Source organism: Microcebus murinus, chromosome 9, assembly GCF_040939455.1.
Source record: "Microcebus murinus isolate Inina chromosome 9, M.murinus_Inina_mat1.0, whole genome shotgun sequence".
In the NCBI taxonomy this organism is placed as follows: Eukaryota; Metazoa; Chordata; class Mammalia; order Primates; family Cheirogaleidae; genus Microcebus; species Microcebus murinus.
The window spans coordinates 22,580,037-22,605,704 of record NC_134112.1 but is presented as its reverse complement, the minus strand read 5'-3'; the positions used below and the strand labels follow the sequence as shown (position 1 = coordinate 22,605,704).

General features: G+C 37.6%; 1 protein-coding gene across 2 annotated transcripts in view; it reads left to right on the top strand.

Annotated features, from left to right (window-relative positions):
• Window positions 1-25,668, top strand: part of PLEKHA8 (pleckstrin homology domain containing A8) — a 60,627-nt gene that overhangs the window by 16,390 nt on the left and 18,569 nt on the right. For both annotated transcript variants that reach the window (XM_076006335.1, XM_076006336.1), the window contains exons 2-12: window positions 1,912-2,028; window positions 3,060-3,215; window positions 4,951-5,075; window positions 6,469-6,627; window positions 7,648-7,688; window positions 9,178-9,335; window positions 11,359-11,518; window positions 11,896-11,981; window positions 16,286-16,344; window positions 24,037-24,167; window positions 24,819-24,889. In XM_076006335.1, coding sequence (XP_075862450.1) covers window positions 1,912-2,028; window positions 3,060-3,215; window positions 4,951-5,075; window positions 6,469-6,627; window positions 7,648-7,688; window positions 9,178-9,335; window positions 11,359-11,518; window positions 11,896-11,981; window positions 16,286-16,344; window positions 24,037-24,167; window positions 24,819-24,889 — 1,263 coding nt within the window. The remainder of the gene's footprint in view (window positions 1-1,911; window positions 2,029-3,059; window positions 3,216-4,950; window positions 5,076-6,468; window positions 6,628-7,647; window positions 7,689-9,177; window positions 9,336-11,358; window positions 11,519-11,895; window positions 11,982-16,285; window positions 16,345-24,036; window positions 24,168-24,818; window positions 24,890-25,668) is intronic.

The following is a 25,668-nucleotide window of genomic DNA, read 5'->3' as shown; positions in this document are numbered from 1 at the left end:
TTCTGCTATGTTACTGTTTGTGTGACCATATATAGGTCCTTTAATCTACCTGGGATTGATTTCCTCATTTAATCTTCCTGGGATTGATAAAATGAGCTGGTTGGACTAGGTGATTTCAAAGACCTCTTCTATTTCTCAGTTTTTCAGAAGTTGATTCTTCTGTTTCAGTGAATAATTAGACTCTCTTACAAATGGCTGAAACATCACCAATAATGTTTGATTCCAGGAGCACTGATTCTCTGTTTAGTAAGACATAGTCCAATGATTGCTTTGGTTTCCCAGATTGTATTGTTTGTGCCAAGAATAGTGGCCTTCAAGTTTGAGTTTCTGTAGAATTAGAAGCTAAGATCTGGCAGCATCACTTTCTGAAATAAAAATTTACAAATTCATCCCAGGAAGTTTGCCCAGCCAAGAATTGACTTGTGCCCACATGGAGAAAGGCCATAGGGCTTCTGACATGCAAAAAACAGTCTAGGTGCCTGGGAAGGAAATCTTCAATATGAAATGTAACAAGAGGAGCAACAGCCATAGTTTTAGAAAAGATTACTTATTTTTTGTGAGAAGGGGTTGTATGGCAGGATATTTCAGTTCAAATATTATTGGAGAGTAGATGTCGAAAATTAGTGTTTATCCAGTTTTATTTAAGGAAGTGAGTGACAATAGTACCTGGCAGGCCTGAGTATTCTGCCTTCTAGAACAGCAGACCCTGATGAAGTCAATGATCAGTGAAATATCTTGCCTGTCCAGCTAACTCCTTCACTTAGATTTAGTGTTGACCATTCTGCCTTCTGATTACAAATGTAGTTTACCTGCCATAATCTTGGGCTGGGGGTGCTCTGGGAAGTGCAGTAATCTCCTGTTATAATGAAATAAATCAATGTCACTTTAACATTGATTGGTGTCTTACCCACTTGGTTTGTAAGAATCAAACCTCAAGGGCCCATCAGATGTCTATACCTGAGCAGCCTCTTGGGGCTCTGCCTTCTTTCTGGCTGCCTCAACCAATGCAAGAGTCACATAAGAGAAATGTATCCCTAAAGGGCTATGGCATTTCAGAGAAAGGACAAAAACTACATCTGACTAAGGAGACCTGACAAGGCTTATGCAGAGCTAGTCAAGGGATGACATTTTATGGAGAAAATCTAGTTCAAGCAAAAGTTCAGAGGCAGAAATACAGCAAGTAAGTTTGGCTCTTCTGTATTTACTAGAATATAGGGTATGTGGGAGGACTAGGTGAGATGTTATATATATATGTTTTGCCCCCTGTAATTCTCTAGTATTGAACGTGGCTAAGCCTCATTGAATGTTTTAAGATTCCTCCACTTTAGTGGCTCATTACTAAATAGTCAGAGTTAGCTTTTCCTATGGGTCATATGACTGTAGGCAGGCTTATTAGTCAGCATTCTGTATCATGATCATTGAAAGGGCATGGAAATCTTTATCGCCTCATTTCTAAGTTTTGGATAATTTTTCTTAATCAGAAGAGAAAAAATGAGTATGTGATGACAGTAATATTCAGGAGACAATAATTATTTGTCTTAGAAAAAAATTATAGATTACTGGTACTGTATTAGGGGAAAAAAGATAATAAAATATCTTTTTAAATATTTCTGTAAATTCTATTAGAGAATCATCATCATACTTGTTGCCGATCCTTCCAGACTTCTTCTACTATATAACTATGTGACTAAAAATATATGCCTCGTGGGTGTTTGTTTTTAATTTTTACAAAAATGGGATCAAACATACAGGTCTCTTCTAACCTACTTTTTTTCTTGTAGAATTTCCCTTGCAATGTAAAGTTCCTTGGAGCTGGGACCAAGTATTCTATATTAGTGCCTATTTCTGTGTCCTGGGAGACACCTCACATGCAGGTGGTAATTGTGATGATACTCTTGGTTCTGTTTTCAGGTTGGCAGCCTCGATGGTTCCTTCTGTGTGGAGGAATATTATCCTATTATGATTCTCCTGAAGATGCCTGGAAAGGTTGCAAAGGGAGCATTCAAATGGCGGTCTGTGAAATTCAAGGTGAGAATCCAAGAGACTTGCAGGTTTTATTTTACTTTCTGTCTCCCTGCAGAAATAAAAAAAGCACTGGCCCTGTATGCCATTCTCTGCTGCTCCCGTAGTATAGACTGAGGTACATAGTGTTACGCTCCCCTCACCAAAACCGTGCAAATACAAGCTGAAACTGCTGCTGACTTTTACAAGGTGATTGGTTAAGAGGTGGTCTGAATAAATGAGAGCAGTGTGCTTCACCACTCAGCTAATGCTTATTCTTTAGTCATCTGCTCTTCAGGGACCAGTGGTTATTTGCAAAGCTTAAGTCTTTTTACTGCAGCATCAAACACACATACAGGACACACAGATACACACCAATCTCCCACCCCCACTCAAAACAAGCAAAAGCCTAATAGACTTACAAATAGTCTTTACTTCTTATTTTGGAAGTAAACACATGCCGAAAAGGTGTGGCTCAGAAGTAAAATAGATTAATGGGAATTTGGGGGGTGGGCGTCAGTGAAGGAGAGTGTGGTTTGCTTGTTTCTTAAAGGGCTCTGAGGGAATTCTCACACTGTTTGTCTGACTGACTTGTCAAGGGAAGTAGAAGAGGGAAAATATTTGTTCTTGATTGCTTCCCAGTAAATCCAAGGAGATAAAGAACATACCTTTGTTGGCATGTAAGCCTTTTTGGCCTCGGAGCAGCATACTACACACACACACACACACACACACACGCCAAAATAGAAATTCTTCTCGATTCTGTTAAGAGATCAATTTAACCCAAAAGTTAAATTGGGTGATTCTTTTTGGGGGCCAAAGTCTTAATGACACCTTGGAGCCAGAGCAAGGTTTTCCCTCTTGATAAGCACAGGTGTCTAGGAAAAGATATATACACAAAATTTTGTATGAATTAGGAAAGGTAGTGAGGACTAGCATCCTCTCTCCAAAGTAGCCTTCAGTGATATGCACCAGTTGAGCTCAAGAGGTTGGGTAGGGTGGAGGCTACCCAGAGAGGGTTCTTCTAGGTCTTTGACTCCCCTCTGTCTTGCTCCCAGTTCATTCTGTAGATAACACACGCATGGACCTGATAATCCCTGGGGAGCAGTATTTCTACCTGAAAGCCAGAAGTGTGGCTGAGAGACAGCGGTGGTTGGTGGCCCTGGGGTCAGCCAAAGCTTGCCTGACAGACAGTAGGACCCAGAAGGAGAAAGGCAAGTATTGGTGGTTCTCTGGTCTGAAAACTTTGGGAATCACCCACTGTCATCTCTGAGTTCCCTTATTTGTTATCTGTCCCCTGACCACCCAGCCAGCCAGCTTTTTGTATCATGTAATGCTATGCATGTTAGTAGAACTTAAATCTAGATTTATATCTAACTCTCTTTTCTGGACATATCATAGTGGAAAGTATGTAGGCTTTGGAGCCAGACACAACTGGCTTTGCAGTTTACTGTGTAACCTTGGCATAGGTCACTTAATCTCTCTTAGCCTATTTTCTCTTCTATTAAATAGAGATAATAGTACCTACATTAGGAGGATTACTATGAGGATTAGTGATATGAAACAGTCTAGTACTCAGTCTGGTACAGAGTTGACCTTTGGTGAAGAACAGTTAATCCAGAGAAGCCTTGGGTCAAGGTGTTTTCTATAGTAATACCTTGCTCTCTCCTCACTTTCTCTGGAGTGGAATGGATACTTAATTGTCAAGTTGCTGCTGCCTAATGCTCATTAGCACAACATCATTAAAGTCTACTGAGAGCCATGGCACAACTTTCTCTACGGACTGGGACACGAGTGCCAGGGCTAACTGCCTGGGCCCTCGTTACTGCCTTCCCAGCCTGGTAGGCCCATGTGTACACCTGAAGAGATTCAGGGTAGTGGTATAATGAGAAAAAGTGTTCCAGGGAATGCCCCTCGTAACAGGTGTGGTTAACTCCTCAAGTAGACCCAGTAAAATGACCCTTCATTGGTGTTTTTTTTTTTTAAGACAGAGTCTCACTTTGTTGCCCAGGCTAGAGTGAGTGCCCTGGCATCAGCCTAGCTCACAGCAACCTCAAACTCCTGGGCTCAAGCAATCCTCCTGCCGCAGCCTCCCGAGTAGCTGGGATTACAGGCATGCGCCACCATGCCCAACTAATTTTTTTTTATATATGTATTAGTTGGCCAATTAATTTCTTTCTATTTTTATAGTAGAGATGGGGTCTCGCTCAGGCTGGTTTTGAACTCCTGACCTTGAGCAATCCACCCGCCTCAGCCTCCCAGAGTGCTAGGATTACAGGTGTGAGCCACTGCGCCCGGCTCATTGGTGGTTTTTAAAGGCTAAGTTGGGTGCAAATTCTGGAAGCTGTTTGACTCAGAGCAGATGGTAATATGCAGTTTTTCATGGAGAAGGAAACATAGGTAGTAATAATTGTAGCTGAGCCCTTAGCCGCCAGGGTGGCTGGAGTTCATTGCTAATAATGGCTGGGTGCCATTAGCCTTGACAAGTCTGAACCAGTCCTCAGCCGAAATTACATATGGTGGTCTTAGTGGAATTGGACACTACAGAAAGCTGATTCTCAGGTATGAGCAGAGTTCTGCATTAGTGGGTAGATAGCTATGACCCCATTTTACAGATTGGGAAAGCTCTGTGTGGCAGAACAAAAAAACTCTGAATCCTTCTACTCGAAGTTCTGACAGGAGTGGGTAAGACAATATGTTGTCTCCTTCCTATACTGGTGATTATTCAATATGTTGGCTCAAGAAATAATGTATATTACTTTAAAAGACTGGAAATCTATTTTTCTGTTTTTCATCTCATGTTTTCACCTATCACATCTATAACCCCATACTTTAAACATCTCACTTTGGGCATAGGTTATATATATATATTTCACTTCTGTGTAGTATACTAACGAGTAAATTGGTTATTTATTTTGATTACTACATTATCATTGTTTTGTTATTTAGAATTTGCTGAAAACACTGAAAACTTGAAGACCAAAATGTCGGAACTAAGACTCTACTGTGACCTCCTTGTTCAGCAAGTAGAGAAAACAAAAGAAGTGACCACAACTGGTGTGTCCAATTCTGAGGTAAAATATTATTTAACAGAGGAAATGTATACATTTTAGCATGTAGAAGTATATAGTTTTCCTTCCTGGAGTGAATTAGGATTGGAATTACAATTAATTGGCAACATTTGGAACCTTTAATTTTAGTACTGATTATACTAAAATATATTTCTCCATAGTTTACATTGCTTTTTTTTTTTTTTTTTTTTTTTTTTTTTTTTTGAGACAGAGTCTCACTTTGTTGCCCAGGCTAGAGTGAGTGCCGTGGCGTCAGCCTAGCTCACAGCAACCTCAAACTCCTGGGCTCGAGTGATCCTTCTGCCTCAGCCTCCCGGGTAGCTGGGACTACAGGCATGCGCCACCATGCCCGGCTAATTTTTATATATATATATCAGTTGGCCAATTAATTTCTTTCTATTTGTAGTAGAGACGGGGTCTCGCTCTTGCTCAGGCTGGTTTTGAACTCCTGACCTTGAGCAATCCGCCCGCCTCGGCCTCCCAAGAGCTAGGATTACAGGCGTGAGCCACAGCGCCCGGCCTACATTGCTTTTTAAATTACAATCTTACCTGTTTTGCAGAGCCATAATTTATAGGTGTGGCTACCAAGATGCCAGCATAGGTCTATTAATGATATATGTCTGTCTCCTTTGATGAGACCAACAGGATTTTATTTCACTATAGTAATTGTGGTTTGGAATGGACTAGCGTTTTCAAAATGGAGAAAGCTTTTTTTCTCTTCATTGTCAGCAAGGATTGTGATTATTAACATTTATTTAAAAAGTTGTCATTCACTCATCTTAAAATATACATTAAAGGATTCCTCTGACATTAAGCTATGTATGAAATGGCTCACATTAACCAGAGAAGGTCTCTGCTCTGCTCTCAAAGAAGTTACAGTCTAATAAGACATTGCCTGCCACACTGTGCTACTAGTAGTATAAGTGCTTTGAGTTTTTCTAATAAAGATGATTTAGTTCACTTTCATTCACTTCCTTTGAGCTCTCTTATTCATTCAACAGCTGTCTATTGTGTGTAAGACATTGTGCTGCAATGGGGAGGGGAGAAGAAGAAAGGTACTAAAAAAACATTTTAGTCCTACTCTTGAGATGTTTATAGTCTAGAGCAGTAATTTTCAACCCAGGGCAATTGTGCCCCCCAGGAGACATTTGGCAACATCTGGAGACACTTTTGGTTGTCACAACTGAGAGAGTGCTACTGGTTAATAGTGGTAATGGTTACATTGGTTAATAGATAAATTGGGCTTTTTTCTTATAACTGATGTACATATTTGTCCAGCAAAATAGGTGGGTACATTATTATTATTTTGTGGATAAAAACCTCTAAGGACATTCCACAATTGGGCTTTTTCTTTTTTGGCAAGGTAAAGGAGTCTTCCACTCTGGTTGTTTCGTAGGAGGGAATTGATGTGGGAACTCTGCTGAAATCAACCTGCAATACTTTTCTGAAGACCTTGGAAGAATGCATGCAGATCGCAAACGCTGCCTTCACCTCTGAGCTGCTCTACCGTACTCCCCCAGGATCACCACAGCTGGCCGTGCTCAAGTCCAACAAGGTAAAAGTCCATCTCAGTTTGGCTACAGTTTAAAAGTTTATACTGAGCCATATTCTCCATTATTCTTTGGTGACATGACTGATTAAGACTTTTTTTTTAGTGGACTTTGCTTGATGTTCACTTTTATATCTACTCTCAGTATACTCCCCTATCCAGTCAGTTATTTGTGGCAATTTTACCACTTAAACATGTCTCTGATGTAGCCTCTTCTTTCCAACTTCCTTGCCCACTGAGTCTTGCCTAAACTATGCCAGCCTTCTAACTAGTTACCTTCAGCGTGACCCTTCCAGCGAGTGACAATATTTCTGTTGAAGCAGTATAAATTGAACCACTTTACCTAAGCTTTCAGTGGCTCCTTCCTTGCCTACAGATTAAAGTAAAAAATTCTTAGCCTTTTCCTATATCTCCAGCCTCTTTCCTTGTCATTACCTCGCTTGAACATATTAATTGCGTTTAGTTTTCCCCACACCTTCATGCCATTTTCCAGTGCCAAGAATGCCCTTCTCACCTCTCTTTCCAGGTTAGATTTTATTCATCCTCCAAGACTTAGTCTCTTCTCTGAATCTTTATGCTGAGCTAAGAGTTTCTTCTCTTAATACATACCCCTATTTTTAACCTTGTTCTATATTGAAATTATCTTAAGAGGAGAAACCCCATAGTGATTACCTTTATACCTCTAGTGTTTGATACAATGCTGTGTCATAGTTTGCTATTTATTAATGTTTAATGAGCATAACTGAAATTACAAAGAAAGCCAATCATGAAGAGTTTGGCTATGATAATTTGAACCTTCAAAAGACCGTCTTCCTTTTCCTTAGAAATTTGAGTACCCTGATTTGAATAAGTAAGAAGGGTTAGTCGGAATCAATGACTACCTTATGGGAGGACCTAAAATTGTTTCTGTTGAGTGAGGCAGTGTATGTTATGGTCATATTTACCACTTTCATACGCGATAAAATCCTAAATATGTTTTGTTGGAAGTCTAACATGTAAACTTTCATTTCTTTCCTTCTTTTAAAGATGAAACATCCTATCATACCAATTCATAATTCATTGGAAAGGTATAGTAATCTTTATGTTTTTTCTTCTTTCTAAAAAAAGAGTATATTGTTATTCTTTGTTTTTTAAAAAATTATAGTTTGATCATATGGTGTTTTTCCTCATGATTTAAGATGATACCGGAAGTAAACAATACCTGATTTTCCTGTTTTGGGTCAGCCTGAAGCAACACAGACCTTCCATTCAGCACTAATAGAGAAGACGTTTGCATTTTCCCTAGGATGCCACGTCTAGTAACTTTTAATCTCTCTAGAGTGTACTGAAGGTTGGAAGTTCTCTGTACAGGAGCTGGGTACTGATTTAAATGTGCTTTTATCCAGAAAAGACAGTACTGCTATTTTGTTTAAAAATAAAAATCTTAGGTAGCTTTACAGGTTGAAAAAGAACTTAATATAAAAATCTAAGCTATTTCTATTTCTCTAAATGCTCCATCAATTAAAAAAAAAAGGTACACATTTACATAGTCAATGGGGTCTTTATTCAGTTATTTCTTATAGGCATTCCCATATATTGACATAGTCCATGTATTTGTCCTTTCAAATTATTATTTATTATAATTTGTCTCTTTATATAGTTATTGTTTGCTTCTTTGTCATTAAGGTTGTTCTTTATTTGGTTATTTCTAATTTTCTTCCGTTCAAAATATTTCTATTAGGAACATCTTTCTAAATATTTTCTTTTTTGAAGCATTGCCTCTATATGCCTCTATTTTTCAAATTACCAGCTTGAAATCTGGTATTTTTTTTAAGAAAATAGCAAATGCTTTTCCTGGAGTCACCATGTAGCTTGGGCCCTTCCTGCTTATTTTTATTAGAACAAAATATTTTTGTTCTAATTTGGCTAGGTATAATCACCTATAATAAGATACTATGATTGTCCCTTTAACAAATAGAATCAGTTGTTCCACTAGCATGTTTATTCGCTTTTTCTGTTATCCTTAAGTGCTAACAGTTCACTCAGGATGTGTTGCAATCCTTCTGGGTTTTTTTTCTCTCCAACATACGAGTACTCTCCCCTGACTATAGCCTGTGGCTTCTAGACGGTTAACTGCTGATTAAACACATAGTGGCCAGTCGTGTAAAGAGAGAAAAGGTGTCCCAGGGAAAAGTTGAGGAAAGTCCAGAAAGTGTTAATGTGGCATCTGGAGAAAGCTAATAGAAAACCAAAGAGCTGTCAATGACTATTTCCTGATGCTGGTTCGGGAGCAGGAAGATTTGGACAGCTAAAGGTGCTACAAGAGCCATTAATGGCTCATTTATTTCTAAACTGCAGCCTGAGGTTGGCCTACTCCCATCATAAGCAGATGCCTGCCTTGGAGGCAGCAGCTGAGAGGTTTGGCTTGGTTTAACAATTCCAGTTTTTAATTGATGTTAAAAGGAGTTGGTGATTGTGAACCCTTCCCCTATCACTCAGAATAATATCTGCTCGAGCAGTCTATTTGTGACCAAATAACTGAACTTTCTGGCTTTTTTTACTTTAAAAAAACTGCAGGCAAATGGATTTGAACAGTTGTGAAAATGGATCTTTAAATATGGAAATAAATGATTATGAAGAAATCGTAATGAAAAACAAGAGCTCCTTATATTTGAAATCTGCAGAGATAGACTGTAGCATATCAAGTGAAGAAAATACAGATGATAATATAACAGGTAAAAACAAAAATAAAGTCTGAAGCAAACCATTGAACAATAGGAAATTTGGATATTTGACTTATATTCATGATTGTGACACTTGCTAGGGATTAACCTCAAGATAGTATACCTAGGTATCTCCTAAGGAGGATGTGGCTTAATGAGATAGGTCAGGTGACTGAAAAACATTCTCTAATCTCATCTAACCTGGTATTGAGAAGGCAGAATGAAGAGGAAGTTTCCTGCTCACTGTCTTTGGCTGCGATGTTCATGGGCTGCAGACTTTTTAGAGGGTATGAGAACTTCACTGGTGTATCTGAAAGTTTTTTGAACACAGACTATGATGTCGACTAAACAGTGTGTAAAATTGAGTTTTTCATTCTCCCAGTTTCTAGTTGACCTAAGGATGTCAGAATTCACCAACCCCTGTCAGGTTTTTTTTTTTTTTTTGAGACAGAGTCTCGCTTTGTTGCCCAGGCTAGAGTGAGTGCCGTGGCATCAGCCTAGCTCACAGCAACCTCAAACTCCTGGGCTCGAGTGATCCTTCTGCCTCAGCCTCCCGGGTAGCTGGGACTACAGGCATGCGCCACCATGCCCGGCTAATTTTTTTTTTTATATATATATCAGTTGGCCAATTAATTTCTTTCTATTTGTAGTAGAGACGGGGTCTCGCTCTTGCTCAGGCTGGTTTTGAACTCCTGACCTTGAGCAATCCACCCGCCTCGGCCTCCCAAGAGCTAGGATTACAGGCGTGAGCCACAGCGCCCGGCCTTCCCCTGTCAGGTTTTTACCCAGCCTTCTCTGTGTTCATCAAGCCAAAGTCCCACATTTCAGGTTGTACGTTTGTAGTTGGAATTTGCTAATTCCATTGGTGCTAATCACTTAGACTCTCTGCAGCTCTGTCAAAGACAATCATATTCTCCTGAGACAGGAGAATTTCTATCAACACGATACTCTCATTTTTTTTGCCTCAATAATTTTACTTTTAGGAATTTGTCTTTAGGGAATAGTCAGATTTAAGGACAAAGAACTATAGACAGGGATTTTCTTTACAGCATTATAGTTGATTCTCATTATTTGCAGTAGCTATGTTTTGAGTCACCACAAACAGTGAATTAGCAAATTCTGAACTATTGCCCGGGGGAAATACAAGGTTAGGTTCCTGCAAGCCTCTGGTCACAATATTTTTGTCCACCTGTCAAAACATAACCTTGTTTTATGTGTTTCTGTTTAAAGACACCTTATTTAATGTTGATACATTTTGTTGATTCATTGAACTTATAGCCAACACCACAATAACTCAAGCCTGAATGGTGTTCATCTAACACCCTTATAAATATTTTTGGCTATGAGCCTCCTTTATCGCAGCCTTCTTATGCTTAGGAATGCTAGATAGCACTACACTTGGGGGCCCTTTTAAACAATATAATCACCAAGAAAATACACAATACGCCAAAAACATGGCACTAGGTAAAGACATTTGTTTGTAGGATAAGAGCTGAAACAAGAAGGTAGAACATTACCTTATTCCACCTCAGCTAGGAATGTGTGTCAGGTTACACGTTTTTCGTCACTCTTTTACCTGTCCACAAATGACTGCCAGAGTGCCACAAGAATTGATTTGGGAGCTACAAATAAAATTTAGGAAGTAGACAAATTCACAAATACATACAGAATATGCTAATAATGAGGATCAACTGTATAATAGTAAAATTTTGGAAACCACCTAAATGCCCTCCACATGAGCATGATGCAGTATTACATGGTCATTAAAATCATGGTTTTGAAGAGTTTTGATTGGTAAATGAAAATATTCTTAATACACTGGTTCAATAAAAAACAAGCAGGATACAGATCTACATATACTTTAAGCCTGATTTTGTCTGTGTGTGTTTATGCATGTATGTACATGTGTATAGTATTTCACCAATTTTAATTTCTGTGTTCTTTTCTATGCTTTAGAAATTTTCAACAATGAGGATGTGTTAATTTTTATAATAAATATATAATAGGTTAATAATAGATACCTTCTGTTTTGCAGTCCAAAGTGAAATAGTGAAGGAAGATGGAGAAGAAAACCTGAGAAATCATGACAGCAAGTTGGCACAGCCTGGATCAGACTCCTCAAGTTGCTCTCCAGAATCTCACTGGGAAGAAGGCAAAGAAGTTATCCCAACTTTCTTTAGTACCATGAACACCAGGTATTCAAGGCCTTCTCAAATCACTGGTAGTTGATTACTAGCTTGCCTTCTGGAAAATCAGTTGTGGTATTCCTTTCAGGTGATGATGTATTCTAAGACAATAGAAAATAAATTGTATACCAAGTGCCTACTTTACTGTATACCTTGTCTAAACAGTGGATGAAGAGGAAGAACAAATTTTAGCTTGCTTGGGTAGATTATCTTTGGAAAATGATAACCATATTATGATAGAAAAACAACCACTGGTGCATATCTGTGAAATCAAGTCAAATGATTTGCCCTATGGAAGAGCTGTTGTTTCCATGACTACTTCTGAACTACAGAGTGCTGATGTTGTATTTTCAATCTTTCTTCCTCCATATCACCAAATTGTTTAGCTTTAGTGACATTGAACTTCTGGAAGACAGTGGCATTCCCACAGAAGCATTCTTGGCATCATGTTATGCTGTGGTTCCAGTATTAGGTAAGATTGTGGCAGTTGCCTTATATTCATGAGTCTCTAAAATCTCTCACTGTAGTTAATTTTGTGGGAGAAATATCCTGAACTATTGTACAGTGAGATCTTCTTAGCTACCTATTCTTATCACTAGCCACATATAGTTAAAACTGTATGACTCTAAGCATTATTGTGTATTTCCATGTCTTTTCTAATTATTATTAAATATTGACCTCAGAGTAATGTAATGAAAAAAGGGGGTTCTCCTATCTAGAAACCATACATAAAAGCAGAAGAAGAAGTATTAATAGTTGAGGAGGAGACCTTCAAATCTATTGGTATGAAAAAAAAATTTTATGAGCTAAAATGTTTTTCAAAGATTTACAAAAAATATTATATATATAAATTTATTTAGGTGAAATTTATTTCTATTAGTATTACCAGGAATTGCTAATATGTGGAAATTTATTGTATGACCCACTTATGCATCTTTTTTGTAAATTGAGGTATAACTTGCATAGGAATTAAGTGTTACAATTCAATAAGTTTTGACAAATGCGCCTACCTTTGTAACCCACATCCCTATCAAGACATAGTATGTTTTCATCACCCTAGAACATTTCTTGTGTCAGTTGGTTCCCAACCTACCACTCAGTTTAAGGCAACTAATATGTTGATTTTTGTCACAATAGGTTGATTTTCCCTATTCTCAAACTTAAAATAAATGGAATTGTATCATATACTCTTTTTGTACCTGGCTTTTCTCACACAGTATGTTTTTGAGATTATTCATCCTTGTTGCAGTTGTGAGTAGTTCGTTCCTTTTTGTGACTAAGTAGTATTTCATTAAATGAATATACCACAGTTTTTTAATTCATTCTTCTATTGATGGATATTTGGGTAGTTCCTAGTTTGGGGTTATTATAAATGAGGTTACTCTGAACATTTTCATGTCTGAGGACATATGTTTTCATAGCTTTTGAGTAAATACTTAGGACTGGAATTGCTGGTTCATAGTTGAACTTTTTTTTTGAGACAGAGTCTCACTTTGTTGCCCAGGCTAGAGTGAGTGCCCTGGCGTCAGCCTCGCTCAAAGCAACCTCAAACTCCTGGGCTCCAGCAATCCTCCTGCCTTAGCCTCACTAGTAGCTGGGACTACAGGCATGCACCACCATGCCTGGCTAATTTTTTCTATATATATTAGTTGCCAATTAATTTCTTTATATTTATAGTGGAGACGGGATCTCACTCTTGCTCAGGGTGGTTTCGAACTCCTGACTTTGAGCAATCTGCCCACCTCGGCCTCCCAGAGTGTTAGGATTACAGGCGTGAGCCACCGCGCCTGGCCCATAGTTTAACTTTATAATCAACTGCCAGACAGTTTACAGAGTAGTTGCACAAATTACTTCCTAGTATGCGTATTATAGTTGCTTCACATCTTTACTAGCATTTGTTGATGTCAGTATTTTTGGTTTTGGCTATTCCTATGCATGTTTAGTGGTATTTCATTGTGACTTTAATTTACATTTCTGAGATGACTAATGATGTTGAGCACTTTCCCATGTAACTATTGACCATTGCTATATTTTCCATTGTAAAGTGTCTGTTAAAGTCTATCCTATTCATAGAATTTGGTTTTCTTTTTACTCTTGAGTTATGAGCATTCTTTATGTATTCTGAATAAAATTTTATTGTAGACATACACACTGTGAATAGTTTTCCCAGACTATGACTTCCCTCCTTTTCTTATTGATGCCTTTTGAAAAGCAGAAGGTTTTAATTCTGATGGAGTTCAACTTATTCTTCTATAGTTAGTGCTTTGAGTGTCCTAAAAAATCTTTTCTTACCCCAAAGATCATGAAGATATTATCCTGTGTTTTCTTCAAGACCCGTCTAATATTTACATATATGCTTATGATCCATATGGAATTATTTTGGGTATGTGGTGTGAGGTAGGGGGTTGAGGTGGTTGTTTTTGTTGTTTTTTATCTCATGATGTCTGGTTGCTCAAGAACCATTTGCCAAAAAAACATTCTTCCCCTTTTACATTGCTTTGGCAGCTTTGTTGAAAATCAGTTGGCCTTACAATGTGTGTTAGGGACAGATGTAGGTGGGCAGAGTTAACCACAGGAAAAGGTGGGGCAAAAATGAAGAGGCCAATGAGCATTTAGAAGCTAACCCACAAGAGCAGGAATTTGCAATTAGGGACTTTTCCTGGCCATGAGCATGTGCAGAAACTAGGAGCTCATATCCAAAGGTAACCTTTTCCCTATTAACATACATTAGCATTGTAAAAATCACACCCACCAGTGCCTATGACAGTTTATAATTGTCATGCAACCCCTGGAAGTTATGTTCTTTTGCTTTCTATTTCTGTGCTGAAAAGCCTGCAATAAAAGCTGCTTGTGTAAGTTGCTTGTCTGTCATCACTCCATCACACCCACCTGGCTTGTGATTCCTCCAAGCCAGGAGCCAAGGAACAGGGACATCCCTCAAAAAATCAACCCTGACAATGTGGTTGGTTCTATCTGGACTCTCTCTTCTGTTCCAATGATCTGTTTTTCTTATGCCAGTACCACAGTTCCTTAATTACTATAAGGCTTGAAATCAGATAATGTAAGTCTTCCAGTGTTGTTCTTTTTCAAGATTGTTTTGGAAATTCTAGGTCTTTTCCGTGTCCATGTAAATTTTAGCTTTTTAATTTCTATTCAAAAGCCTTTTGGTTTTTGGTTAAGATAACATTCTATCTGTCAACCAATTAGGAGAAAATTGACATCTTATGAAACATGGAGTCTTCCAATTCATGAGCATGTTATATCTCTCCTTAAGTCATCTTTATTTTTTCTCAACAATGTTTTATACAGTTTTTAGTGTAGCGATCTTAATTAGAATTTTGCGGTTTTTAAAGCTATTGTAAAAAGTGTTTTATTTCATTTTCTAATCATTCATTATTAGCCTGTAAGCCTGTAGATACAGTTGATGCTGAGAGTTGTTTTTATAATCATGAAAGAGTTCATTTTATAAATTGCTTTTTCTGTGTTTATTGAAATCATAATGTTTTTTCTGTAATTTATTAACATAGTGAATACATTATTTGGGTGAATTTAATTCACTATCTTGCTATGTGAATTAAATTAAATTCATATAGCAAGATAGTGAATTATCATCTTACTACTTATTTTCTATTTTTCTTACCTGTTCCTTATTCCCTTTTTTACTCCTTTCTTGACTTTTAGCCAATTAATCAGTTATTTTTTAGGGTTTTTTTTATTTCCTCTTTTAGCTTTTTAGCTACCTGTCTTTGTTCCTGGCTATCTTTTAGATCAGTCAAGTATTTTTGATTAGAATTCCACTATGTTTTCTCTTTTGGCTTTTTAGCTGTACCTCTTTGTTTTATTTTTTAGTTACTGCTCTTGCCCAACAGAACTATTTGAACTGCATATGTAATTTCAAGTTTTCCAATAGGCACATTACAATTAATTTTAATATATTTTATTTAACCTAATATAGCCAAAATATCATCTCAAGATGTAAATCCATATAAAAAATCATCAGTGAGATATTTTATATTCTCTTTTTGGTACTAAGTCTTCAAAATCTTGTCTGTAGGCCGGGCGCTATGGCTCACGCCTGTAATCCTAGCTCTTGGGAGGCCGAGGCGGGTGGATTGCTCAAGGTCAGGAGTTCAAAACCAGCCTGAGCAAGAGCGAGACCCCGTCTCTACTATAAATAGAAAGAAATTAATTGGCCAACTGATATATATATAAAAAAAATTAGCCGGGCATGGTGGCGCATGCCTGTAGTCCCAGCTACTCGGGAGGCTGAGGCAGAAGGATCACTCGAGCCCAGGAGTTTGAGGTTGCTGTGAGCTAGGCTGACGCCACGGCACTCACTCTAGCCTGGGCAACAAAGCGAGACTCTGTCTCAAAAAAAAAAAAAAAAAAAAAAATCTTGTCTGTATTTTATACTTGCAGTACATTTCAGTTTGGACTAGCCACATTGTAAATGCTAAATAGCTGCATATCTGGTGGCTACCATATTGGACAATTCAGCTGTAAGGATTACAATATATATTCTAAATTTATAAGATAATTTTCATCTTACTTGCCACTTAGGATCTCATTATAGTTCCTCACCTCAGAGTAGTGTAATAGAGCAAGGTGATAACAGTATCCTGGGAAGCTTTTGAAGCTTATGTTTATAAGTGCTTTGGAAGCAAGAATTAAAATGTTAGGGAAATGGTCTGCTAAATTTATTGTTGATATAAAAAATATTTTCCACTTGAAAACATTGCTTTTTTAAAAATGTTTTGATCCTTTCCTTTCTTCTAGACAAACTTGGCCCTACGGTATTTGCTCCTGTTAAGATGGATCTCGTTGGAAATATTAAGGTGAGTATGCTGGCTTGTCTCTGTGGAAACTTTAAATAAAGAAAAACATTCTCTATATTTTTGTGTTTGACAAGAGTAAATTAAAAGGTGAATGGTGTATCACACACAGCTCTTTCAGAGAGCAAATATCTTTCTTCTTACATTCTGAAAGCTCAGTAAGGGAATTACTAAGCCTTTATTATTATACATGCTAGTGGCAAGCTTGTGGGAGAATGGAATATTAATTTTGCAGATGAAACCAGGATTTCCTTTTCATGCCCAGAGCATGTATCAGTAGAGTTTCACTCTTATGTTAACACTGATTTTGTGCTTTTTAAAGTTTTAACAATGAAAAGTTACATTTTTCCAAAAGATATATTAGATAGTGAAAATAGCTATCAGTGGTCAACCTTGGGTCCCTTTTACATGTACATTGAATTACCTACTTGAGCTCATAGTACTCAATAAAAATCTGTTTCCTTTGTCATTGGATACTCCTCTTTAAGGAAGCAGTGCAAGGAATTCTTATAGATATATAGATATATCTTTATATAAAAGATATATATTTTAGATATATCTTTATTTGGATAGAATAGTTACATGATATCTCATTTGAACAAATGATCATTGATTTTATACTTACAATGAAAAGTATCTGCCAAAGACAGCTATGAGAGAGGTTCTGAGGCAGAAAAAAATACTTTAAGAACAAAACTTTAAAACCTTGAAACTATTTAATATTAGCAGAAGCCTCAGAATTTTCACACATAAAACCACATTACCTTGAAAACAAAGAAGCAAATTATTTTGGTTTCTTGGAGGCCTGCTTGCCAAACTTGTCTCAATACTATACTGATTTACTTGATAACTTTGTCATTTTAAATATTTCAATAGATTTAAGAGTACAAGTGTTGTTTTTTTTTAAGTGAATGGATTACATAATTCATTCTGAAGTTAGGGCTTTCAGTGTATCTGTCACCAGAATAGTGTACTTTGTACTCAATAGGTGGATTTTTATCCCTCATCTATCTCCCATCCTCCCACCTTCTTAGTTTTCAATGTGCATTATATCTCAGTTTATGACCATATATACCACTCATTTAGCTCCCACTTCTAAGTGAGAACGTGTGGTATTTGCTTTTCTATTCCTGAGATACTTAGGATAATGATCTCCAGTTCCATCCAAGTTGCTGCAAAAGATTATTTCATTCTTTTTTATAACTGAGTAGTACTCCATGGTATATATATGCCACATTTTCTTTATCCACTCATCTGTTGCTGGATACTTAGGCTGATTTCATATCTTTCCTATTGTGAATTGTGTTGCAATAAACATTTGAGTACAGGTTTTTGTTTTGTTTTGTTTTGTTTTGTTTTGTTTAATAAAATGGCTTCTTTTCCTTTAGGTAGATACTGAGTAGTGGGATTACTGTATTGAATGGTAGGTCTACTTTTAGTTCTTTGAGGAATCTCCATACTATTTTCTTTAGAGATTATGCTAGTTTACATTCCCACCAACAATGTATAAGCATTCCCTTTGGCAGCATCCATGCCAACACCTATTGTTTTTTGACTTTTTAATAGTGGCCATTCTGATGGCCATTATTCTGAGGGGTGAGGTAGTATCTCATTGTGGTTTTACTTTGCATTTCCCTGGTGATTAGTGATATTGACAATTTTTTCATATGTTTTATGGCCATTTGTCTATCTTTTCAGAAAAATCTGTTCATGTCTTTTGCTCACTTTTTGATGGGGTTATTTGATTTTCTTCTTACTGATTTGTTTCAGTTCTTTGTAGATTCTGGATATTAGCCCTTTGTTAAATGTATACTTTGGGAATATTTTCTCCCATTTAGTAGGTTGTTTACTCTGTTGATTATTTCCTTTGCTATGCAGAAACTTTTTCATTTAGTTAAGTACCATTTATTTATTTTTGTTGTTGCTGTATTTGCTTTTGGGGTCTTAGTCATAAATTCTTTGCCTAGGCCAATGTCCAAAAAAGTTTTTCCTATGTTTTCTTCTAGAACTTTTATGGTTTCAGGTCTTACATGTAAGAATTTATTCCATCTTGAGTTAATTTTTATATATGGTGAGAGATAGGAATCCAGTTTCATTCTTCTACATGTGGCTATCCAGTTTCCCAGCATCATTTATTGAATATGGTGTCCTTTATTCAGTGTATGTTTTTGTCTACTTTGTTGAAAATGACTTTATTTCTGGATTCTCTATTCCGCTCCATTGGTCTGTATGTTTACCTTTATATCATTACCATGCTGTTTTGGTTACCATATCCTTACAGTATAATTTGAAATCAAGTAATGTGATGCCTCCAGATTTGTACTTTTTGCTTAGCATTGTTTTAGCTATTCAGGCTCTTTTTTGGTTGCATATGAAGTTTAGGATTATTTTTTTCTAGATCTGTATGACATTGGTATTTTAACAGGAATCACATTGAATCTGTAAATCATGTTGGGCAGTATAGACTTTTGAACGATGTTGATGGTTTCAATCATGAGCATGGGTTATTTTTCCATTTGTTTGTGTCATCTATGATTTCTTTCATCAGTGTTTTGTAGTTGTCTTTGTAGAGATCTTTCACCTCTTTGGTTAAGTATATTCCAAGGTATTTTATTTCTTTGCAGCTATTATAGATGGTATTGAGTTTTTTTTTTTTTTTTTTTTTTTTTTGAGACAGAGTCTCGCTTTGTTGCCCAGGCTAGAGTAAGTGCTGTGGCATCAGCCTAGCTCACAGCAACCTCAATCTCCTGAGCTCAAGCAATCCTCCTGCCTCAGCCTCCCAAGTAGCTGGGACTACAGGCATGTGCCACCATGACCAGCTAATTTTTTCTATATATATTAGTTGGCCGATTAATTTCTTTCTATTTATAGTAGAGATGGGGTCTCGCTCTTGCTCAGGCTGGTTTTGAACTCCTGACCTCAAGCAATCTGCCTGCCTCGGCCTCCCAGAGTGCTAGGATTACAGGCGTGAGCCACTGCGCCCGGCCGGTATTGAGTTCTTGATGTGACTCTGTTTGACTGTTATTAGTATATAAAAATGCTACTAATTTGTGTATATTAGTTTTGTAACCTGATACTTTACTGAATTTATTTATCAATTTTAGGAGTCTTTTGGTGGAGTCTTTATGGTTTCCTAGATGTAAGATCATATTGATGGCAGATAAGGATAGTTTGACCTCTTCTTTCCCAATTTGGATTATCTTTTATTTCTTTCTTTATTTCTTGCCTGATTGCTCTGCCTAGCACTTCAAGTACTATGTTGGATAGAAGTGGTGAAAGTGGGAATTCTTGTCTTATTCTGGTTCTTAGGGGGATTGCTTTTAATTTTTCCCCATTCTGTATGATGTTGGCTGTGAGTTTGTCATATATAGCTTTTTTTTTTTTTTTTTTTTTTTTTGAGACAGAGTCTCACTCTGTTGCCCTGGCTAGAGTGCCATGGCATCAGCCTAGCTCACAGCAACCTCAAACTCCTAGGCTCAAGCTATCCTACTGCCTCAGCCTCTTGAATAGGTGGGACTACAGGCATGTGCCACCATGGCCCGGCTAATTTTTTCTATATATTTTTAGTTAATTAATTTTTAGCCAATTAATTTCTTTCTATTTTTAGGAGAGACAGGATCTCACTCTTACTCATGCTGGTTTCGAACTCCTAAACTCAAACAATTTACCCAGTTCGGTCTCCCAGAGTGCTAGGATTACAGGCGTGCCTGGCTCATATATAGCTTTTATTATTTTGAAGTGTGTTCCTTCTGTGCCTAGTTGGTTGAGGGTTTTTATCATAAGTGGTGCTGAATCTTATTGAATGCTTTTTCTGCATCTATTGAGGTGATTGTATGGTTTTTGTTTTTAATTCTGTTTATGTAGTGTATCACATTTATTGATTTGTGTATATTGAACCATCCTTGCATCCCTAGAATGAAATCTACTTGATCATGGAGAATTATCTTTTTGATGTGCTGTTGGATTCAGTTTTCTAGTATTTTGTTGAAGATTTGCATCTGTGTTCACGAGGGATATTAGTCTGTAGTTTTTTTTTTCTTGCATCCTGTCCTGGCTTTGGTCTCAAGATGATACTGGCTACATAGAATGAGTTAGGGAGGATTCCCCCCTCTTCCATGTATAAAATGGTTTTAGTAGGATAGGTGCCAGTTTTTTGTAGGTCTCATGGAATTTGTGAATCCATCTGGCCCTGGGCTTTTTTTGTTGGGAGATTTTTTATTACTGTTTTGATTTTGCTTCACATTTCGGTTGGGAAGTTGTGCATTTCCTAAAATTTATCCATTTTCTCTAGATTTTCTAGTTTGTGTAGAGGTTTTTATAGTAGTCACAGATGATATTTTGTATTTCTATGGAATCAGTTGTAGTGTTTCCTTTTTCATTTCTTATTGAGCTTATTTGAGTCTTTTCTGTTTCTAGTTAATCTAGTTAGTCTTCTATGGATTTTGTTTACTTTTTCAAAGAACTAACTTTTTGTTTTGTTGATCCTTTGCACTTTTTGTTTGTTTCCATTTTCTTTTGTTCTGCTCTAATCTTTATTATTTCTTTTATTCTACTAGCTTTGGTTTAGTGTGTTTTTCTAGTTCCTTGAGGTGTGACATTAAGCTGTTAATTTGTGATCTTTCTGTCTTTTTGATGTAGGGATTTAAGGCTATAAACTCTCTTAGCAGTGCTTTTGTTGTATCCCAGAGATTTTGGAAGCTTGTGTCATCTTTCTCATTCAACTTGAAGAATCTTTTGATTTCCATTTTGGTTGACCCAAGGATTGTTCAGCAGCAGGTTGTTTAGTTTTAGTATTTTTGTGTAGTTGGGCAGTTCCTCCTTGGAATTGATTTCTAGTTTTATTCCACTGTGGTCTGAGAAGATATATGGTATGATTTTGATTTTTTTGAATTTACTGAAACTTGTTTTGTGGCCTAACATATAATTTCTCTTAGAAAATGTCCCATGTGCTGATGAGAAGAATGTATATTCTGCAGTTTGTGAGTAGAATGTCCTGAAAATGTCTGTTAAGTCCATTTGTTCTAGAATCCCATTTATGTCCAGTGTTTCTTTGTTGGTTTTCTGCCTCAATGATCTGTCCAGTTCTGTCAGTAGACTGTTGAAGTCTCCAGCTATTATGAAGTTGCTGTTTATTTCCTTGCTTAGATCTAGTAGACAGACTTTGTTTTTTGTACCTGGGAGCTCCTGGGTTAAGTCCACATATATTTAGGATTGTTATATCTTCTTGTTGAATTGTTCACTTTATCATTATTTTTTAACATAATGATTGTCTTTCTTTAGCCATTGTTGATTTAAAGTCTATTTTATCTGATATAAGAATAGCTACTCCTGCTTGCTTTTGGTTTCCATTTGTGTGGAATATTTTCTCCACCCCTTTATTTTGAGTCTATGAGAATCTTTAGGAATTAAATGGGTTTCTTAGAGACAGCATATATTTGGATTGTGTTTTTTTAATCCCGTTCAGCCAATCTATATCTTTTAAGTGGAGCACGATGATTATTTATGTTAAGTGATAGTGCTGACATGAGAGATACTTGTTTGTTTATCATGTTTACTGTTACCTAGTTGCTTTGTTTTCTCCCTTGTGTTTCTGTTTTATAAAAGCTGTGAGTTTTAACTTTCAGGTGTTATTTCACTGGTGGGTATTGATTGTTCTGTTCCATGTACAGAGTTCTTTTAATCATATCTTGTAGGGCAGGTCCATTGGTGACAAATTCCCTTAGTGTTTGCTTGTCTGGGAAAGACTTTATTTCTCCTTTATTTGTGAAACTTGGTTTTGCAGGATAAAAAATTCTTGGCTGGCAGTTATTCTGCTTAAGAAGAGTAAAAATGGGACCCCAGTCCCTTCTGGCTTGTAAGGTTTCTGCCGAGAAGTCTGCTGTTAGTCTGTTGAGTTTTCTTTTGTAAGTTAGTTAATGCTTTCATCTCACAGTTTGTGGGATTTTCTCCTTTACTTTGATTTTGGCCGGACTGATACTATGTGCCTTGGTGATATTCTATTTGCCATAAATCTCCCAGTTGTTTATTGAGCTGCTTGTATCTGGATGTCTAAATCTCTAGCAATACCAGGAACGTTTTGCTCAATTATTCCCTCAAATAGGTGTTTTTCATGCTTTTTGCTTTGTCATTTTTTTTCTCCCTCAGGGATACCTATGATTCTTATATTTGTTTACTTTGCATAATCCCATATTTCTAGGAGACTTTGTTCATTCTGCTTGATTCTTTTTTCAGTATATTTGATGGGTTAGTTCAAAAGCATTGTCTCCAAGTTTTGAAATTTTGCTTGGTCTAGTCTCTTTTTAAAACTTTTCTACTATATTTCCACATTCCCTAAATGACTCATTTCTAGAAATTCTGTTATATTTTTCGTTACACTATCTATCTCTTTAGTGAATTTTTCATTCATGTCCTAAGTTATTTTTTTGTTTGTTTCTTTGTGTTGGTTTTCAACCTTCTTATTAATCCCATTGATTTTACTTACCATCCCTATTCTGACTTCCATATTTGACACTTTAACCATTTCATTTTGGTTGGAGTCCATTGCTAGAGAGCTATTATGATCCTTTGGGGGTGTCAAAACAGCCTGTTGTTTTCATGTTGCTAGAATTTTTATGCTGGTTCCTTCTCATCTGAAACCTCTTCTCTTGGCTCAAGATAGATAGCTTTGCAATACAGCTGTTCTTTTCTGCTTAGTGAAGAGAGGGAGAGGTCCCTGGAAGGACTGCTTGAGTCTTACTGTGGAAGATTGACCAGGCAGGAGAGGGGTGGCTACATTGTGAGCCTTTAATACTGTTACTCTCCTGCATCTTCCTGTTCTCATGGGGTTGTCATGGGTGGTCAGTACCCATGGCATGAGCACTCCCCTTGCCCATATCCACAGCTATGGCAGGGGTTGGCATGCAGCAGCAAGCATTTGCCCTGCCCAAATCCATCCATGGTGACATCACCACTCAGACTATAGTGACAGGTGCCCAGGCTCTGGGCCCATTCTCTGTCCAGTTCCTGCAGCAACTGTGGTTGGATGGGGCTGCCCAGGCAGTGGCAGCAGGCATCGAGTCCTTGGGCACCTACTCTTCCCAGGTCCCCTGGCATGGCGGGGGTGCATGGCATCCACCCATAAGGCTCACAAGAGTACCCAGCCTCCCTGTTCCCTCCCCAGCCTGACGGGATACAGGGAGGTGGCTGCAATGGCTCTGCCCCCCAGGTAGCTACAGTGTTCTGGGGTTGGGACCTCAAAACAATGCCAACCTCAGTGCCTAGGGTTCATAGCAGTGGGACCCCACTGTGCCTTCTCTCCAGAGCAATGCCATTGCACAATCTCCAGTCTGCTCCCAGTGGCCTGCTTCAGTGGAGTGGCCCTCCCGCAGTTCCAGGTGGAATGTCTGCAGGGGAACTGTGGCACCACAGGTTTCTCTCCTCTGTCCCTTCTCCCCATGCAGGCCCTTTCCCTGAATACCTCTGATCCTGCTGAGTGGGTGGCCCCACTTCCCTCTCCTTCATTTTGGGTGCTTCCAGTCACCTCTCTATTGATTCCCAGTGCTCTTTCTCAGATGATCCATGTGAAGATGAATATCTACTTGCAATTTCGATCCTCTCCTTGAGAGCCTTGTGTGCAGACAGCTTCTAGTCTGCCATCTTGGCCCTCCTCCAACTTTAGCATTTTTAACTTAGGTTCTTTCCTTTCTTTTTCTCCAGAAAGTAAATCAGAAGTATATAACCAACAAGGACGAGTTTACCACTCTCCAGAAGATAGTGCTGCACGAAGTAGAGGCAGATGTGGCCCAGGTTAGGAACTCAGCTACTGAAGCCCTCTTATGGCTGAAGAGGTAAGGCTGATGGGGTGGGGCAGCAGTTACAATCCAGCTTAATTGACATGTTACCACCAAAATAATTGTTATGTAAAGGAGACTAATTCCTAATGAAGGATCTGACTGAATTGTTTAGCCTCTTCTAAAAGGCCTGATGAATAGAACACCAACTTTATTTATTTTTTTTGCCTTCATCTTTATGGTGATAAATGTTGTTAATATTAATAGTATATATAAGATAGGAATATTAAAGGACAGTAAAGTGAACTGGTTTTTCTTTAAATTAGTCGCTGTCCATCTTTGATGTTATCAGAATCATTTGGAGAGCTTGTTAAAAAATAAGAGTTTCTGATTCAGGAAGTCTGGGGTATGGCACCAGAATTTGCATTTCTAACAAATTCCCAGCAATGTGCTGGATCCACTGGTCTTGGGACCACATTTTGAAAACCACTGCTTTAGGTATATCAGAAGGGGCTGGGGAAGGGTCCAGAGCAAGCTAAAAGGAAGTGACGGGAGAAGCTGAGGACGGACTACCATGTAATTTGGCCTGTTTACTGCTGAGCCCAAGGTATTACTGAAATTGAAGCTGGTGTCTGCCATTTTTTGGTACTCATTCAACATAAATAAACTTTGAAAATAATATTTTTTCCTCTTTTTTTTTTGTTTTAGAGGTCTCAAATTTTTGAAGGGATTTTTGACAGAAGTGAAAAATGGGGAAAAGGATATCCAGACAGCCCTGAGTGAGTATTCTTTACATATTAATTGATCGATTGAATAGGATTTGGAATGGAAAGCTCTGGAAAGGGAGATAAGGTATAGGGAAAATTTTTGCTTTTCAGGATTTGATTTGTTTTCTTTTCTTATCTTATTATTATCCATTGTTTGCTTCCTATATGCTTTATTTAAAAGGGACCCATGAGATAGTGACCTAGTAATCTAGATTTTACTTAATAAAAAATAGCATGTTTTAAAGAAGCACTGAATTAACAGAAAGCCATCCCTTAATAGGAAGATCTAATATTATCAAGAGGTTGATTTTCCTAAATTAATCTTCAAATATGGAATAGTCCTTGAAAATCAGTATTCAAAGAGAAGCTAACTTTGAAGACCATAAAAGAGGGTGGGAGAGAATCCTGGGGATTTGTTCCAGAGTGAGAATAAGGCTTGGTCATCATCCTGTACTCCTCAAATGCTTTGCACGTCCCGTTTTGTAGTGCTAGACCGAGACTGAGATAAAGGCACTGGTCAAAGGAGATTGTCTTTTATCTCCAGCTTTAATGCAGTGACTGCACCATTGTAGGTGCTCAATAAACATTGGACAGGCGGTTGGGGGGATGGATGTATGGACTGATGCATCTATCAGACCATTTTGGAAAATGTTAAGATATAGAAGCATCTACACAGTGCTTCATGGAGTGGCTGAAATCTCCCTTGGCTTACAGGAAAATTTTCTAGCATGGGGGATGCAGAATGAAATTCCATAGTATTTTGAAGCCCTGTATTAAAATATTACAATGTA